Genomic DNA, 17635 nt, shown 5'->3' with positions numbered 1-17635 from the left:
AGGTCCTGACAGGAGAAGACTGGAACTCTGTGATGTACAACGGCATCATGGCCTACGGAGGCCCCTCCTACCCTGGCGTGCTCGTGTGTATTTACTTCATCATCCTTTTTGTCTGTGGCAATTGTATCCCCTCTAGGCAGTGATGCAAAGAAGAACTGGGGGAGGTGAATTAGCAGGGAGGATCAGGGGTCCCCATGTGTCAGGAAGTCAGTCCGTGGGGTTCCCAGGTTCATGGAGTGGAGGAACAGAACACAGTAAAGATAGTAGCAACAATGTAGTCCTTTCCACCGGAAATGTTGGGGAGCCATGGGGGCTATCGGCTGTAAGGTTGCTAATAGCCTGAAGCAAGTGGGAAGAAACCCAGGGCTTAGCAGATTAGCAGTGGAGAGGGTAGGGCAGCCTGGTCCAGCAGCTGGAGGCATGCCGGGAGGAGCCAAGGTGTCCTCCTACTTGGAGGAGAAAAAAAACCTGTTTGGCTTACAGTTCCGTATTATGGTCTGTCATCGAGGGAAGTCAGGGCAGGAACTCAAGCAAGGACCTGGAGTCAGGCAGGAGCTGAAGCAGGGACCACAGTACAGTGGTCTTCAACCTTCCTAATGCTACGACTCTTTAATACAGTTCCTCACGTGGTGGTGATCCCCCCCCACCCCCCACCCCCTCAACTATAACATTATTTTTGTTGCTACTTCATAACTGTAATTTTGCTACTGTTACGAGTTGTTAGGTAAATATCTATGTCTTCTGATGGTCTTAGGCGACCCCTGTGAAAAGATCATTCAGCCTCCCAAGGGGTCACGACCCAAAGGTTGGGAACCACTTGGAGGAATGTTGCTTACTAGCCCTATCCCTCTGGCTTGCTCAGTTACCTTCTTTGTATAACCCAGGATCCCCTGCCCAGGGTGGGTTGGGCCATCTGACATCAGAGTTTTAAAACATGCCCCACAGATATACCCACAAGCAAGTCCGATGGAAGAAATTCCAAAATGGAGGTTCCCTCTTCCCAAGTGTGTCAGGTTAACAACTGAAGCCGACACAAAGCTGTGACCAGGGATCCGCCTGAGCTCTGGGACCAGGAAGATTAAGCTAGGATAGGCCAACAGGTGAGATAAGCAGAGAGGAGAGTGAAGGAGATGGGCAGAGAGATGCTAATGGCCTGACGGGTCTCGATGCCCTGCTGTGGAATCTGGCACCACGGTGAGTGGGCAGAGATGAAGTCGGTGACCCCTGCTTTGCCTCACTCCTGGGGGATTCCGATCGACCGGGCAGCTGGGATCTGCTCTGGCAGACGGAGAATAAGGCTCAAAGGCTGTGGTGGATTCAGGCCCCACCTGCAGGCCAGCCTCTCTGAGGACCACGTCTATGCTCCTGGGCCTGTCTTCCCAAGGGTGTAGCTCTGTCAAGAAACTGCCCCCCTCAGGGATTAAGGCCTTGAAACACACGGGCAGGCAAAACTCCTGTCCCAGAAACTGCCTTCCACCACAACTCAAGGCTCCTTAGCTGACCTTTAGACATCCTGCTCAATGTCTTCCTGGCTATCGCTGTGGACAACCTGGCAGAGGCGGAGAGTCTGACTTCTGCTCAGAAGGCCAAGGCCGAGGAGAGGAAGCGCAGGAAGATGTCTAAGTGAGTGCTGCCCTCCGGGTGAGAGGTGGAACGATAAGCACTAAGCAGGGGGTCCCTGCCTTGGGCCAGATGAGCAGAGGCCACAAGACACCCGCTCTTGTGGGCAGGTTTCTCCCATCAGGACGTTCAGGCCTTCTGAAGTTACGCCAAGTGTAGTGTTCTTTGGGCAAAGCTAGAGGCAAGTTGGTCTTTTAGACAGACCTCAAGAAATACGACGATCGAGCCCAGGGGGTTCTAACATTTTTCTTCCCTCTTCACGGTCCTGCTATTGAGTCACTGTAGCTCTGGAGGGAGTCAGTATTTTTGGAGCCTCAGGCTACCGTGAGGTAGGGGTTGACTTCTCAGTTCTCTGCAGGTCTGTCCATCTGTGATTGGTCCTGTCACTCTGGGCCTGGTGCCTCTGGGAGTAGATGTAGGATAGGTTTTTTTCTGGATAGTGTTTCTCAAATGCAAACTGCAGATGAACCATCTGGAGGTTTTTCTGGAATGCAGAGTCCGTGTCAACCGGCCTGAACCGGGTGGGATGGATGAAGGGCTTGACTTTCTAGCCAGTTCCCAGGCAGTGCTAATGCAGCTGCGCTTGGGAGGATCACAGTTTGGGTAACTGAACTTCAGCCTGGAGCCTGCTTCTTTTAACACACGCGCCTGCAGGAATGGGATGCCCATTTCCTGGAAGCAAGGTGGAAAGAGCTAGGGAGGAGAAACCGGCCAAGGCCCCAGCCATTTCCAGGCTTGGAACTTAGACAGGCCATAATTCCATTCTGAATCCTACATAAAACAGGTGCGCTGGGTGGCGGCGGCGGCGGCGCGCACCTTTAATCGCAGCACTCAGGAGGCAGAGCCAGGCGGATCTCTGTGAGTTCGAGGCCAGCCAGGGCTACAGAGTGAGTTCCAGGACAGGCTCCAAAGCTACGCAGAGAAACCCTGTCTCGAAAAACAAACAAAAAAATAAATAAATAAAACAGGTGCAAAGCCACTCCCCACTCATTCACTAGAACAAACACGGACTATGGATGACCACTGAGACTCTAGCTTGAGTAGAGTCTCACGCCTTCACACCTTCTACCACAGAGGAAAGGCTTGCCCAGGGCTACTCCCTTCTTATTTGGCTAGTGCTGCTCCTTCCCATTGAGCCCCCTGAGCCATTGGTGTGAAATCCTCCTGAGGGTGTTGTCAGCCCTGAAACCATGCTTACAGCTTCCACTTTGGATTTCCTTGGTTTTCACTCCAGGGGGCTCCCAGACAAGTCAGAAGAAGAGAAGTCCACGATGGCTAAGAAGCTGGAGCAGAAGTTCAAGGGTGAAGGCATCCCCACCACCGCCAAGGTGAACCCTTTGCAGGCTGGCTGGAGAGCCTCTGAGAGTCCCTGACTCCCCATGCTACTCGGGGCACTTTAGGGATAGGAAGGAGACATAGGGTAGTGGAGACAACATCCCCTTGCTTCTGTAGGAGGGAGAGCCCACATCTCTTCCGGGGACTCCTGTGTGGAGAGGCACAGGCCCTTCAGCATGGGAGCCAGACTTCCTTGGAGTCCTGTGCAGAGCAAGAAGGCAGCCCACCTGCCCACCCACAGTTCTGCTAAGAGCCTGGCCCTCCACTCCTGCTAGCCCGCCTTGCATAGGCCCTGCTCACCACTGTGGAGAGTGAGGAAAGAGAGTCAGGAGCCAGGGTCCTGGGCTGCAGAGAGGCTGGGCATCTTGGCCTGGGGAGCTCAGTTCTCCTGTAGAGAGAGAAGGGAACACACAGTGAAGGCAGTCTCGGACCGGCTAAAGCCTTCGTTTTGCCCAGCACAGGCTGGAACAAGCTGTCTACTGTGCTGGGCCTGGCTTCTTTTCCCAGCTACCACCCCCTTCTCAGGTTATAGGGAACATTCAGGAAGCAGAACAACGGCCCTCCAGAAGATGCCCAGTAAATAAAAGCATCAGTTTTTGCTCCCTCATCACCTTCACCGTTCCTTTCTACAGCTGAAAATTGATGAGTTCGAATCTAACGTCAATGAGGTGAAAGACCCTTACCCTTCGGCTGACTTCCCAGGTAAGGATCCCAGAGCCCAGGCTGGAGCAGGATGCTGGTGAAGGGGGCAATGTGCTGCTGCTGAATTCTCTTTTGGGTGTCTCCTGGGCGTCTCCTGCTTGGACCTCTCCATGTGGAGGCCAGGACCCTGGAGATGTCCCTTCTGCACCTAGCCTCTCAAGGAAAGGCTCTCCCTGCAGTATACATAGCAAAAATAACATTCCACACATGCTTTAATTTACTTGTATTGAGTTCTAGCTATCTGCTTCAGTACTGAACACCCAGTTTTCAAAGAGCACAAGGCTGGTGGGCATACAAGTCCTCCTGCCCACTGGGTTCTAGCCAAAGAAGGGCATTTTCATTCATATGGTGATGGGGCAGATCACTCCCTATTCTGTATCTGAAATGAAACCATGACTGCCACCGTGTGAAAATCCACAAGGGCAGCCTGGGAAGGAAGCTGGGTAAAACAGAGCTGCAGACCATCGGCAAACATCCCGGGTGCATGTTGCCACTGGCTGCTGTGTGAGCCCTGCTCATCTGGACCAGGGGTGTGATGCACGGTAGGAGCAGAGCCAAGCTGGATTAGCACCACATGGCCTCTTGGAAAAACCTGGAGCACAAGTGCTCTCAGGCTCGATCAGCTCACTCACGGGTCCTTCTGAGCGTTTTACTTCTTACTGTGGAATCGGCTGGTTAGCTTTAGTGTCTCTAAGCTCCAATTGGACTTTCTGTGCTTGGAATGGCGGCACGTGGCACACTGTAGGCTCTCCACAAATCAAATAGATGATCGCATGGAATGTTTTTGCAAAGTGAAGTATGGGGAGCAAGGCTGGCGAAATTTCTTTAAATATCTCGCAGGAGTATATTGGGAACGCTTCCCGTGGAGTTGTGTCGCGTAATGGCTGTCCTCTGTTGGGTGCACGTGGCTGGCCTGAGGATGGGAGGGCACCAGCTGTAGGAAATCTGATGTGAGGGGAAAGGGAAGGGGCTAGAGAGCAATGAGAGCAGGGGGTAGAGAACACGTGGGTTGGAGAGAGGTCTTACCAAGGCCCCTAAATGTATTTATATCTAACCTCCTTCCAAAAATAAGCTAAAGAGGCTTTTGACGAAAGTGCTGTGCAATCTGGGCTGAATGCACAGTCCTGTAATTCCAGCCCCTCCAGAGGCCGAGGCATGGGAATATGGGTCAGTGGTAGAGTGCTTGCTTACCTCACGCTTGTCTCACACATGAGACCTTGGGTTCAATTCCTAGTCCTGGGATGTGTGTGTGTGGGGGGAATATGTGCAATAAAGTTAACAAAACAAACACAGACAAAGGAATAAAGGATTAAGAGGAGCGGCAGAGATGCTAACGCTGAGGATGAACCTTCTCCGCAATTAAACAGCCGTGGCGGGCTGGGCAGATGGGAGTGTCATCTTGGGGAGAGGTGGGGCCTCTTAGGATGGGGATGAGTGGGGATGTGATTTGGGTAGGTTGAGGAACCCACAGGTCTCTGCCATGGAGAGAGTAGAATCAGGCGCGGTTGGCATGCCGTAGGGTCTCGGCCGGGTTGACAGGGTGGGGAGGAGGCACGGTTGGTGGAGGGAACCAAGCAGAGCACTTTAGGCATACGCTTGGAATACCTTTTTCCTCCTCTCTGCCTTCTGCTTCACCTCGGTGGCCACGATCCTGGCCGAAGCTCAAGAGATATTGGCTCCATTCTGCCCATGCTAGAAATTCCTTATTGTTTTTAGAATCCTAACCCAGGATTAAAAGCATGCGCCACCACGCCCGACCAGACCCCTCAGTCTTGCTCACAGCCCTACTTGCAGAAGGTTGGGGGGAACTTCTGAGCTAGATTGTGCACTATGCACCAAAGGGGGAAGGCCCAGGCTGTACCCTGCTAATAATGCCTACAGCCCCAAACTGGCCTTTGCTTAGCGGCTTCAGAAGCTTCTAGGAGGACTCTGAGCACAGAAGCCAAGGGCCTAGCGAGGTTTGGAAACACCCCTTATTTCTTTCCCTCTCCCCACAGGGGACGACGAGGAAGATGAGCCTGAGATCCCAATAAGCCCCCGGCCACGCCCTCTGGCCGAGCTGCAGCTGAAAGAGAAAGCAGTGCCCATTCCAGAGGCCAGCTCCTTCTTCATCTTCAGCCCCACCAATAAGTAGGTAGTGCTTTGGCAGCTGTGCGGGGTAGCGGATGAGGCCCTCGGAGACGGTGGCTTCCCTCCCGAAGAGGTCTACTCTTGACGCTCCCTCTTTTTGGTTACCTCATGCACAACTCATTCCTTCGGTTACAGTCTTGGGCTCTGTCTAAAAATGCTAGCACTGAGCTAGGGGGGTAGCTTCAATATTGCCTGATATGCACGAGGTACTGGTTTCAATGCCTAGCATATAACAAAAATAAAATACCTTTAAAATGAATAAAAATGCTAGTATTTCTGGGAGAAATAGTACTTTCAAGTTGTTTGTTGTTGTTGTTGTTGTTTTAATCAGTTACTTACACTTAAGAGGAACCGTGATGGCTAGTTCTAAGGACAGTTTTAGGTAGGGCGAGATGAGGTGTGGGGAGAACTGGAGTTTTCATTATTACAGTCTTCAATTTTGGAATAAGCAGACTTCACGGGGTTTCTTCTGCCCCAGGGAGGATCAGCCTGTCCCATTCTTGGCTGGAGCATCCTCATGGGTACTGGTCGAGGGGACAGGGGATGAAGGGGCTCAGTTGGGAGATGGGACTAAGACTGATGGAACAAAGTGGGGGCCAAGTCCTGCGTGTTCAGCCAGGGGATCATGTGGATGTAGGGCTACCCTTCCTCCCTGACTGTGGGGGACAGCGAGTGGATTCAGTGTCCCTCTGTGGGACAGAAGGTAGTGAGGCCTGGACTTCCGGCATCTCACGGCTCTCACCCTCCCAACCTGCCCCACCAGGATCCGTGTCCTTTGTCACCGCATTGTTAATGCCACCTGGTTCACCAACTTCATCCTGCTCTTCATCCTGCTCAGTAGTGCTGCGCTGGCTGCTGAGGACCCCATCCGGGCCGAGTCCATGAGGAACCAGGTGATGGCAGCCCCTTCAGCTGGTTCAGCATCCTCCTCCACGCTAGGCCTCGGCCGCCCCGCCTCACCCTGGGGCCCAAGTTCTATGTGGCCGTAGGCATGTAGGCATCAGAGTTTCTGGAGGGCTGGGACTTCCTGCTGCCATTTCTGAACAGTGTTGCCATAGCAGAAGCAAGATAGGCTCTGCCTGCCTGCCCTAAATAGTGCTGGTGGTCAAGGTGGTAATGATGGCGGTAATATCGATAGTGTGGTGATGATAATGGTGATGATGGTACTGATGTTAGTAACGGTAATCATAGTGATGGTGGGGGGGATGCTGTTGTTGATAATGGTGATGATATTGACGTGATGAGGTAGTAATGTTAACGATAATGGTGGTGGTGATAGTTGTGGTAATGATTATGATAGTAGTGGTGGTGGTGGTGGTAATGATGATGGTGACAATGATTGGCGGTGGCAGTGACAGCGGTGATGGTGGTGAGGATGGTTGTGGTGGAACCATTGCTTTGCCAGTTCTCTCACTGACTGCCTCGCCTCTGTCCCACCTCCAGATCCTTGAGTATTTTGACTACGTGTTCACTGCGGTTTTCACTGTGGAGATTGTCCTTAAGGTGAGTGAAGGCTGCAGGACAGACATGGCTGGGCACCAAGTGTCTCTGGGATGTGTGGCTCCAGTTTATACACAGTGATGCGCTGGGGGACACTCCTAAGGAATGGGAGGAAAAGAAGATAGAGGTGAATAACGGTAAGGAAGACTCATCAGGTACAGGAGACCACACAGGGCTTGAGCTCCTGAGCAAAGGGAGGTAAGGCAAGGGGGCAGGTGACTGAATGAAAGGCTGGAGACAAGAACTATGACCCGCCTGTGGCCACTACCTCTCAGAAAAGCGCAGATCTCCCACATGGAAGACACAGTTAGCCTAAAGTGGGCCTGGGAGTTGGGATTGGCCCTTAGGCCTTTGCTGCAAGTACCAGGCAAGTTCTTGTCCTCCTAGAGTTCCCAAAGAAGTGACCGTGGGGGAGTGTCCTAGAGAGAGTTCAGTAGCCTTGTAGACTGGCTTTGCTGCATCTTGGCCATGTGCTATGGGGTCTACCTGTTTGAAGAAGCAAGCTGCAAGTCTGGAAATGCCCTCTAACTTTGGAGGGGAGGGGGGCTCCCAATGCCACACCTTGCTCTGCCACATAAAAGGCAAAGGGTTTTACAAATCAGGAACTGGCAGCTTTTGAAAACTTGTTCAAAGTTTACTCTCGCATGGGCTGGAGATGTGGCTCCATTGAGCGTACTTGCCCAATATGAAGAGCTGGCTTGGATTCCCAGCACTGCGTGAAAGCAGGCCTGGTGGGGTGTGCCTGTGATCTGCTCAGTCAGGAGGTAAGGCAGGAAGAACAGAAGCTTAAGGTCACCTTGGGGTGAATAAAGGGGTCCCAGGTTATCGACTAAGATAACGGAAAGCAGTTCTCTTATCTAAAGAAAGGACCACTGCCCTGGTTTGGGTTTCTCCAACACAGCCCTGTGTGCTGCTCCTGAAGTGGGAGCACTGCGTTCAGTTCATCACAGTAGCGGGCTCTGATGAGCAGGCGGAGGCTCCATCTGCAACTGGAACCCAGAGCCACAGGCCTTTGTCTCTTCCAATAGAAGAGGAGAGGGTGACTGTATGTAAGGACCAGCACAGAGCAGAGGGAGGAGTGCTCCCTTTCCAGCGCTTCCTCCATTGACAGTGGAGCAGAGGGAGGAGTGCTCCCTTTTCAGCACCTCCGCCATTGACAGTGGAGCAGAGGGAGGAGTGCTCCCTTTTCAGCACTTCCTCCATTGACAGTGGAGCAGAGGGAGGAGTGCTCCCTTTTCAGCACTTCTGCCATTGACAGTGGAGCAGAGGGAGGAGTGCTCCCTCTTTAGTGCTTCCACCATTGACAATTGGGCAGAGGGAGAAGGCAGCTACCCAGAGCTCAAGGAAGACTTCAAAAATGGGGTGTTAGAATCAGACTTTGAAATCAAGCTACACCATCGAGGAAGTGAATATGAGGTAGTGAGTGTGAGTCCCGGGAGCAGGGCCAGCCAGGCTTCCCCCTCCTGTGAAGGAGAAGACGCCAAGGCACATGAAGACATATGGAGGAAAGGACCCCCCCCTCTGAGGGCAGAGACTGGCACAGGTGCTCTGGAAGTGCCCAGGGTTTATCTGAAGCAGATAACAGGGGGAGTTGATAACATGACACTCCCTGATACAGCAGGCACCTTCCCGAGCAGACTGGTGGGAAACCCTTCTCTAGGAGGGGCAGGCCTGCTCCTCCAGCTGCTGGCTCCAGATGTTGCCTCTCTCTCTAGATGACCACCTACGGAGCCTTCCTGCACAAAGGCTCCTTTTGCCGCAACTACTTCAACATCCTGGACCTGCTGGTGGTGGCTGTGTCGCTCATTTCTATGGGCCTCGAGTAAGCAGGGGCGGGGCCCAGTCCCAGGGCCTGGGTGCTCTGTGCTCTGAGCCTGCACCTCAGAGCAGGAGTCCCAGCCCTGTGCATGCCTGGGTTCCTGGCTGAAATAGGAGGGTAGCTTAGGGCTGTAGTTAGGAACACCTTTGGGGTAGTCCCCAGCTGGGCTGAAGTGGCAATGCTAAATGATCAGAGCCTTGTCCTTGAGACTGTGGTGAGGGGTGGGGGTGGGTGGTCAGGGAGGCCGCACATGCGCATGTGGAAAGCTCCAGGTAGGAGGTGAAAAGCTCCTGGTGCAGCACACCCCTCCAGGCCCCACAGCGGCTCGCTCCCGGCAGGTCCAGCGCCATCTCTGTGGTGAAGATCCTGAGAGTTCTGAGGGTGCTACGGCCACTCCGAGCCATCAACAGAGCCAAGGGGTTGAAGGTGAGCGAGGCCCCAGCGGGGGGAGGGGCCTGGTGCCCTGACTCCGGGTCCTCGGGTCCTGGACTCAGAGGCTCGACTTGGCCGTCTGTGGGGATAGGCCAGACAGCTCCCCGACCCCCCCCCCCCCCGTGGGCCTGACGGTACTAGGAGGCGGAGTCTTGAATTTCCAGGGTTCCGTGAGCAGGATGGTGGGGCGCAGCGGGGCAGCAGGCCCAGTGCCCACCCACTCCCCCCCTACCTTTCTAGCACGTGGTACAGTGCGTGTTTGTCGCCATCCGCACCATCGGGAACATCGTACTGGTCACCACCCTCCTGCAGTTCATTTTTGCCTGCATCGGAGTCCAGCTTTTCAAGGTGAGGCCCCGCCTGGCCAGCAGCCCTCTTCCCTGGCCAACTTGAAGGCGGCGACAAAAGCCAGCCACTTCTTCTCAAGCAAGAGGACCCCAAATTGTGAAAGCGAATGACCTTGAACCTATGGTGTCAAAATTAGGAAACACCCAGAGCCTGTTTGCTAGGCGATGCCTGTGGCTAGTCTCCGGTTCTATAGGCACCCTTGCCGTCGTGACTACTGTTAACCCACAGGCCCAGTTACCTTTCCTCTTACCAACTTTCCAGCCTCCACCCACCGTCAGGGCTCTCTACCACACCCCAGCCCAACCACCTTCATTGCTACAGCCAGGCTCTGCAACCCGTGGTCCTGGCTGTGGTGTCTGGCTGTGGATGTCATCCACACCACCCAGGAGCCTCTACAGAGGCCGTCTTCGTGTCTCATCCGCAGTTGACCTTATCCTACTGATACTTCCCTGGGAGAACACAGCTCTCAGTTTCTCTCGAGGACCGTCCTCCCACAGAACTTCGATTTCTAGACTCTAGTAGAGTGTGCTACTTCCTATCATGACCCAATTCGTGATTATATAACCTCGTGCAGCCTTAGACATGTCATTTCACTATTATTCATGCAACCAATATGAAAGAATCACTTTCTTTTTCTTTCTTTTTTTTTTTTTTGTTTGTTTGTTTGGTTTGGTTTTGTTTTTTGAGACAGGGTTTCTCTGTGTAGTTTTGGTGCCTGGTTTTGTTTTTTGAGACAGGGTTTCTCTGTGTAGTTTTGGTGCCTGTCCTGGATCTCGCTCTGTAGACCAGGCTGGCCTCGAACTCACAGAGATCCTCCTGCCTCTGCCTCCCAAGTGCTGGGATTAAAGGTGTAAGAATCACTTTCTCCGTAGATGGGCCAAGGCCTTGGCTAGGGTTGAGGGACTCAAAGGCAAATCCATGCTCCTTCTTGAGGACATGATACAAGCTTTGAGGAAAGTGGTCAGTATTTGGCCTCTCAAGGTCGCTAAGGAGGAGAGGTCCTGTTGGCCACTGCTCTGGAGGAACCAAAATGCTTACAATACCTGGACATCTTATCAGCCAGCTGGACATGGTAAAGGGATGCCCACTTTTCCCACAGTCTTCTCCTGTGACCCTAGAATCCCCAAGGGAAGAGTCTGTGTGTTATACAGCTCTTACCCAGGCACCTAGTCCAGGCCTGGCATGCAAGAGCCCACCAACACATGCCCTGAAGCAACCCATGAGGATCCACCTTTTCTTTGGCTCTTACATCCTCTCTATGCAAGAGCAATAACCCTCCAGCATGCCACATCTGTGCTCTAGTTTCATCCAGAGCCCTCGGGGTCTGCCCACCCCGCAGCTGGAATCACTTCTGGTACAACTGGCCTTTTACATCACATTTTACTCTCGACGCATGTCACATACACTCCACATGATGCCAAAGAGCTCGGTATTGCTTTCTGTGTAAAATTTCGTAGGTGCTGCTTTCCAGCACCCAGAACCCTGCTCAGCATCAGTGAGGTCCAGTTTCTGCTTCTCCTCCAGATCTCTTACTTCACCTTCGCCCTCTGCTCTGGCAACCTCAGAGAAGGAGTGCCCTGAGTAAATGACAGAGCCCTGGAAGGCGGCAGGGCAACTGGGCCCCTGCCTGAGGCTTTCCTCTCTGGGGCCTTCCAAGGAGCTGGACCGGAACTCCTGGATTTCAAACCTAACTCAGTCTTAACTCTTTGTTCAAACAAAACCTTTCGCAGGTGTTCAGCATGTGATAAAGACAAAAGAAGAATGTGCTCTTGCTGAAGTCAGTTTGGGGGGTGGGGTCAGGCCTTGTCCGGGATGTGCTGGGACACCCCATCTAACTCTGAGGACAAATTTAAATTTCTCAGAGCCCTATTGGGCAGGTCCGTCTGGCTGGCTGGCTCTTGTTCCCTTAGCGGCCTTTTGCTGTCCACAGGAAGAAGAAAGGTTGGGGGGAGTGGGGGCAAGCCCTTCCCCTTGTACAGTGTGGACTGTGAGGGAGATTTCTTCAGAGGAAGAAAGATGGGGGACTGAGAGGCCGCCACTGTCAAAGGGGCGGGGCTGGGTGTACTTACATCCTCAGGTCCACCCTTGGCCATTCCACGGATGCTCATCTAAGGCGGCAGCAAGGCTGGGTGGGAGGCTGTTGGGGAGTGCGAAAATGGGTAATGACGGCCTTGCCCTCAGAGTAAGAGAGGAGAAGCCTCATCCTTCCAGACAGCTTGCCTTCCCTTCTCCCCCGAACCAAGCACCCACAAAGCCTGCTTCCCCGCCCTGTTTTTATGGCTGTGTCCCCCTCCATCTGTCCTTTTCCCTCCTGGATGCAGGGAAAGTTCTACAGCTGTAATGACTTATCCAAGATGACGGAGCAGGAGTGCAGGTACACCAGGCTCTGCCAGCTGAGGGGGACGGGGGGCACACGGCGTCCTTCAGGATGGGCATTGGGGTACCAGCTTACAGAAGCCTGGGCCGTCAGTAGCTGTGGGGAGGGAATGCCCAACAGTGTCCTTCCTCTCTGTCCCACTTCTCTGGCATTTCTCTGGCACACTCACGACCCAGGGCCCAGGGGACGTGGGTGTGGTTGAGGTATCCCAGCCACACCGTAGAGTAACCGGGCCTCCCTGTGTCAGGGGCTACTACTACATCTACAAGGACGGAGACCCCACCCAGATAGAGCTGCGTCCCCGCCAGTGGATGCACAATGACTTCCACTTCGACAATGTGCTCTCTGCTATGATGTCACTCTTCACAGTCTCCACCTTCGAGGGGTGGCCTCAGTGAGTAAGACTTGGGGTCTGAGTCCATTATGGGCACAGTTAGGGTAGTACCAAGAAACAAGCAGCCCCCCCACTATACCACGCTGGCCTGTAGCTGTGCTCAACCAACCCACTGACTCATGCCACTCCTCAGGCAGCCTGACCAGAGGACTCCAACAAAATATGTCCAACCCCCCACAAATGCATGCCTCTCTCCCCACAGGGGAGTCTTAATGGTTGGCTGAGGGTAGTTAAGATGTCCCCCTGGAGTGGCAGGACCGTGACAGGTGGGTTCTAGTCCTCCCTAAAGCAGTTCTGCCTTCTCTCTCATTCCTTGGCTCTCCAGAAAGTTGCTTTGGCTCCTGTGGCCAATGGGATAACATCCACCTTCCTGGCCCGGATCTCAGCCTCATTATCCCAACCCTACTTAGCCTCTCCTTTCTGCCTACCCCAAGGCTACTGTACAAGGCCATAGACTCCAATGAGGAGGACACAGGCCCCATCTACAACAACCGGGTGGAGATGGCCATCTTCTTCATCATCTACATCATCCTCATTGCCTTCTTCATGATGAACATCTTCGTGGGCTTTGTCATCGTCACCTTCCAGGAACAGGGGGAGACAGAGTATAAGAACTGTGAGCTCGACAAGAACCAGGTACTGAGCCACCTGCCAGAGATGGGCAGCAGAGTCCGACAGGCCCGTGAAGAGAGGCCCCACCCAGACCCAGGCCTAGTCTGTGGACCCCATTTGCCTGCAACCTGAATCAGTTCGCACTGGTATGGGGGAAGGGCTTTCTTCTGGAACTTGCCTGTTATCCCGAGAGAAAGCCTTTCAGAACCTCTGCACTGGGCTGCAGCTGTGATCAGAAGGAGTCACGATCACTCAAGGGGAACCCAAGATGCCCAGGCATTCTGAGTTCCTCAGCCAGTTCCTTAGCGCCTGGCCACAGCTGTTCCTACGCCGCACACCAGGCTTCCCACAACCCCATGACCATAGGTACAGAGAGGGAGGGATGGGCCTCTCGGTGCTGACCTCTCCTCTCTTATTGTGTTCTAGCGCCAATGTGTACAGTATGCCCTGAAGGCCCGCCCACTGAGGTGTTACATCCCCAAAAACCCATACCAGTATCAGGTGTGGTATGTCGTCACTTCCTCCTACTTTGAATACCTGATGTTTGCCCTCATCATGCTCAACACTATCTGCCTAGGCATGCAGGTAAGGATTTGGGGGACTGACCAAGACCTAGGGCCTGGGTGGGGCAGGGATGCAGAGAAGTGCCCAGTTCATCCCAGTCGGTATCCCTAGAGCACCTGCTGCAGGATACAGGAGTGAACGGATCCCAGCCTTGTCCCTGATGGTTCATTTGTTAAGGACCTAATTCAAGCCTCCAGCTAGATGGGATGGCAATTCCGCAAACAGGAGATGGATGCTACAGGCAAGGAGGATGCGCAGGAAGCAGAACATGGGTTCTCTGTTTTCCCTTCACTGTTGCAAATCTGGATGGCTGGATTGTTTGGAAACTCGTCTCTGACCCCAAGAAAAATAGGCTTAGAACTCACAAGGCAGGCAACCCTCTTAGGAGAGAAGCCACCTTTTCATCAATCATATCATAGTCTTGCTATTTAATTAAACATCTAGTCTCTTACGCCCTTTATAATACAACTTCACAGCTAGACTCCCTGCTCCTAGGAGCCCAAGAGATACCTAATATATGTTAGTTGCTTTTCTCATAGCTGTGACCAAACACCTTACATGAAGCACCTGAGGAGTAAGAGGTTGATTCTGGCTGGTGACTGGAGGGGATACAATGCAGACTGAAAGGCTGCTGCATGGTGGTAGGAACACGCGGCAGCTGCTTCCCTCTCTGCAGACCAGGAAGCAGAGACAGGGTGGGAAGCAAGGCTTAGCTATAAACCTCAAGGCCTACCCCAGTGACCTACTTCCTCCCAGTGCACCACAGTCTGGGGACCACGTGTTCAAAGACACAAGCCTGTGGGGGAATATTTCACAAGAACACAATGATAGGACCACACACTGTAGGCTCATGGAGACCTGGGAGGGGACTCACTGGGCTACAGACCCTGGTCATGTAGAGGAATATAAGTAATAGTTTCTGGGGGCTGAATCGGGCAGCAGCTGTAAGGGGTAGGGCAATCAGCAGACCCTTCTCGCCTACCTCAGAAGGTTCTGTAGAAGACGTTGGAATTTCATTAACTTTTAAAAAAAGAGGGAGAGTCTCAGGTGGACCATAGAGGCGGTCACAGAAGCCAAGGCTGTCAACTGAAGGGTCTCTTCATCCCCATCACTGGCGTATAGGATATAGGAAACTTGGCTAGCTTTTTGTCTACTAGACAGTGGAGATATCAACCCAGAACCCATGGGGTCTTCTCTTTAGTCCTCCTCTATAATGACTATGCAAAGCCCTGCCTAGGAGACTGCCAATTCTGGTCACCCAGGACCAATGTGGAAATGATATCTGGCCTTGCAGCCCCAAGCCATATTTGGTCGACCTTGTGCCTGTTGAATCTCCACTCTGCCCTTTATCACTGTCTATTATGGGGTGGAATAGGCATGAAAGGTATCCTTAAGATCTGGTGGAAGTCAGGGGATGACTAGTCTTCCAGCTTGCTGAGATAAAACTCGGTGAGAAGTGGGCCCCAGGGCGGACAGGAGGGGCTGCCCACAGAGAGGAGGGATCTAGGATTGCCATCTGGAGCTGGTACGTCCAGCCCACCTCTCCCATGTTGCCTCTTCAGCATTACAACCAGTCGGAACAAATGAACCACATCTCAGACATTCTCAACGTGGCCTTCACCATCATCTTCACCCTGGAGATGGTCCTCAAGCTCATCGCATTCAAGCCCAGGGTGAGTGACTGAGCCATGGGGACAGAGGACCTGCTGTGGCCTGGGACGATAGACTTGGGTCTTCTTCTACTGAAGGCCCTTCAACCTAGACTCCTGCTCTTGGGCTGCTCACAGATTCTGGGCACTGCATCTGTGGATCCGTTCCCATCCTTTGCCTCCCTTTCTGCTTCTGAAGCATAGGCCTCGAACTAGGATCTTGCTTTGTTTCTTTGGCTCTTGAATCCATTCCCACGGTCTCAATCCAATCCAATCCAGTTCTGTGCCATTGAGCTCTGGCAGGAATTGTTTTGTTTTGTTTTGTTTTTCAAGACAAGGTTTCTCTGTGTAGCTTTGGTGCCTGTCCTGGATCTCGCTTTGTAGCCCAGGCTGGCCTCGAACTCACAGAGATCCGCCTGGCTCTGCCTCCCGAGTGCTGGAATTAAAGGCATGCACTACCACCACCCGGCCTCTGGCAGGAGTTTTAAGTGGGGCTCTGGAGGTGAAAGATTCCCATCTAGACTAAGCTCCCAACAACCCCCTACCACTGATGCTCTAGGGGAAGAGAATTAGAAATCAGAAGTCAGAAAGAGAGAAGAGCTGGGATGCTGGAACCCTGGCCTGCCCAGCACCTTGATGGGTGCCCTCCCTCACCACCCCACCACCCCCTGTTGGCGGTCAGAGCTGCTTCCATCCACAGCTCAGCCCCTGCTCTCCCATGACCTTCCTTCCCAGGGCTATTTTGGAGACCCTTGGAATGTGTTTGACTTCCTGATCGTCATCGGCAGCATCATTGACGTCATCCTGAGTGAGATCGATGTGAGTATGGGGGGGGGGGGGGCAGAGACCTCACTGGAGTAGGGCTCCTGTTCAGTCCGCAGTGTTTATGGGGTACCCATGGCAAGTGCAGCATGGCACCCTGGGGGTTAGAACGGTGGAAGGACAAGTCTTCTGCCTCTGAAGAGTTGTACCCTCCAGAGCAGAATGGTGCCTGGGGTACCAGGTGGATCCGAGTATGCCAACACAGCAGACATGAAGAACTCAGTGTCAGCCGGGTGGTGGTGGCACACACCTTTAATCCCAGCACTCGGGAGGCAGAGGCAGGCGGATCTCTGTGAGTTCGAGGCCAGCCTGGGATACAAAGCGAGATCCAGGAAAGGCACAAAGCTACACAGAGAAACCCTGTCTCGGAAAACCAAAAAAAAAGAAAGAACTCAGTGTCCAGCAGAGGTTGTCTGCGGCCGAGTTGGGGGAGGTGTAGGAGGTAGCAGTGGAGTAGAAGAGGGTAACAAGCCCAGGCAGGGAAACTTGTGGAGATACGCGGGAGAGGATGTGAAGAGGTCAGACGTGCTGGGATGTCTCAATAGATCTGTATGGACATGCACAGGAGAGAGGGGGGCCGGACAAGGCTGGGGAGCCTGTGACCCTCATGAGCCCACTCACTTTATAGGACCGCACTAAAGGTTTTGATCAAGTCGTGGAAGGGTGAGCTCTCCACTTTTGAGATGTTAACCTAAAGGACTGAAAAGGCGGCTCTTCTCTAAGGATTCAGTCCTTTATTCCGCTTACTAAACACTTACCGAATACCTCTATGTGCCTTGTATGGGTGCTCGAGGCACAGCAGGGAACAAAGCTGTAGTGGGCAGCAGACGATAAGTCTACCACATGACAGAATGCATGGTGATAAATCAAAGTGGGTAAGGAGGGAGCGTGGAAGGGAACGAGAGGGTGGCACTAGGAGCTGAGATCTGAATAGAGCAAAGGAGTAAGCCTTGTCGCTAATGACAGACACTGTTGGAAAGCAAAAGGATAATGTATAAAGGGCCCGTAGGAGGAGTGTGCCTGCTGAATGCAGAGAACAGCAGAAGGCCCTTGTGGCTGGAATGGGGCAGAACAGGGCTAACAAGCTGTGGTCAGATCTCTGAGATGGCGAAGAGCTCTTTGGAAGGTGCAGACATGCTCAGACGTGAGATCTGATGAAATCACTGTGGCTGCCGTGTTGAGCTTGTGCTAGGAGAGACCAGGGCTAACCCAGGGACAGCAGCCAGGAGGGGCATGCAGCAGTCCACATGGCAGGGGATAGAGGAGGGTTTTGGCTGTAAGGGGTGGTGAGAGGTGGTCAACTTGGGGTGTATTTTGAAGACTGAGCAAAA

The 17635-nt window shown here is 53.2% G+C and overlaps 1 protein-coding gene across 3 annotated transcripts in view; it reads left to right on the top strand.

The window, feature by feature from the left end:
• The window catches only part of Cacna1s (calcium voltage-gated channel subunit alpha1 S), a 66835-nt gene that overhangs the window by 33144 nt on the left and 16056 nt on the right, over positions 1 to 17635 (top strand). For all 3 annotated transcript variants that reach the window (XM_059280298.1, XM_059280297.1, XM_059280296.1), the window contains exons 13-28: positions 3 to 123; positions 1509 to 1623; positions 2855 to 2948; positions 3588 to 3657; positions 5655 to 5787; positions 6551 to 6680; positions 7231 to 7290; positions 9003 to 9109; positions 9445 to 9532; positions 9779 to 9886; positions 12208 to 12260; positions 12511 to 12657; positions 13092 to 13293; positions 13696 to 13854; positions 15396 to 15506; positions 16218 to 16301. In XM_059280298.1, coding sequence (XP_059136281.1) covers positions 3 to 123; positions 1509 to 1623; positions 2855 to 2948; positions 3588 to 3657; positions 5655 to 5787; positions 6551 to 6680; positions 7231 to 7290; positions 9003 to 9109; positions 9445 to 9532; positions 9779 to 9886; positions 12208 to 12260; positions 12511 to 12657; positions 13092 to 13293; positions 13696 to 13854; positions 15396 to 15506; positions 16218 to 16301 — 1782 coding nt within the window. The remainder of the gene's footprint in view (positions 1 to 2; positions 124 to 1508; positions 1624 to 2854; positions 2949 to 3587; positions 3658 to 5654; positions 5788 to 6550; positions 6681 to 7230; positions 7291 to 9002; positions 9110 to 9444; positions 9533 to 9778; positions 9887 to 12207; positions 12261 to 12510; positions 12658 to 13091; positions 13294 to 13695; positions 13855 to 15395; positions 15507 to 16217; positions 16302 to 17635) is intronic.

This window comes from Peromyscus eremicus, chromosome 15 (assembly GCF_949786415.1).
Source record: "Peromyscus eremicus chromosome 15, PerEre_H2_v1, whole genome shotgun sequence".
Classification (NCBI taxonomy): domain Eukaryota; kingdom Metazoa; phylum Chordata; class Mammalia; order Rodentia; family Cricetidae; genus Peromyscus; species Peromyscus eremicus.
The sequence above is the reverse complement of the archived record's forward strand: the minus strand, read 5'-3'. Positions and strand labels throughout refer to the sequence as shown.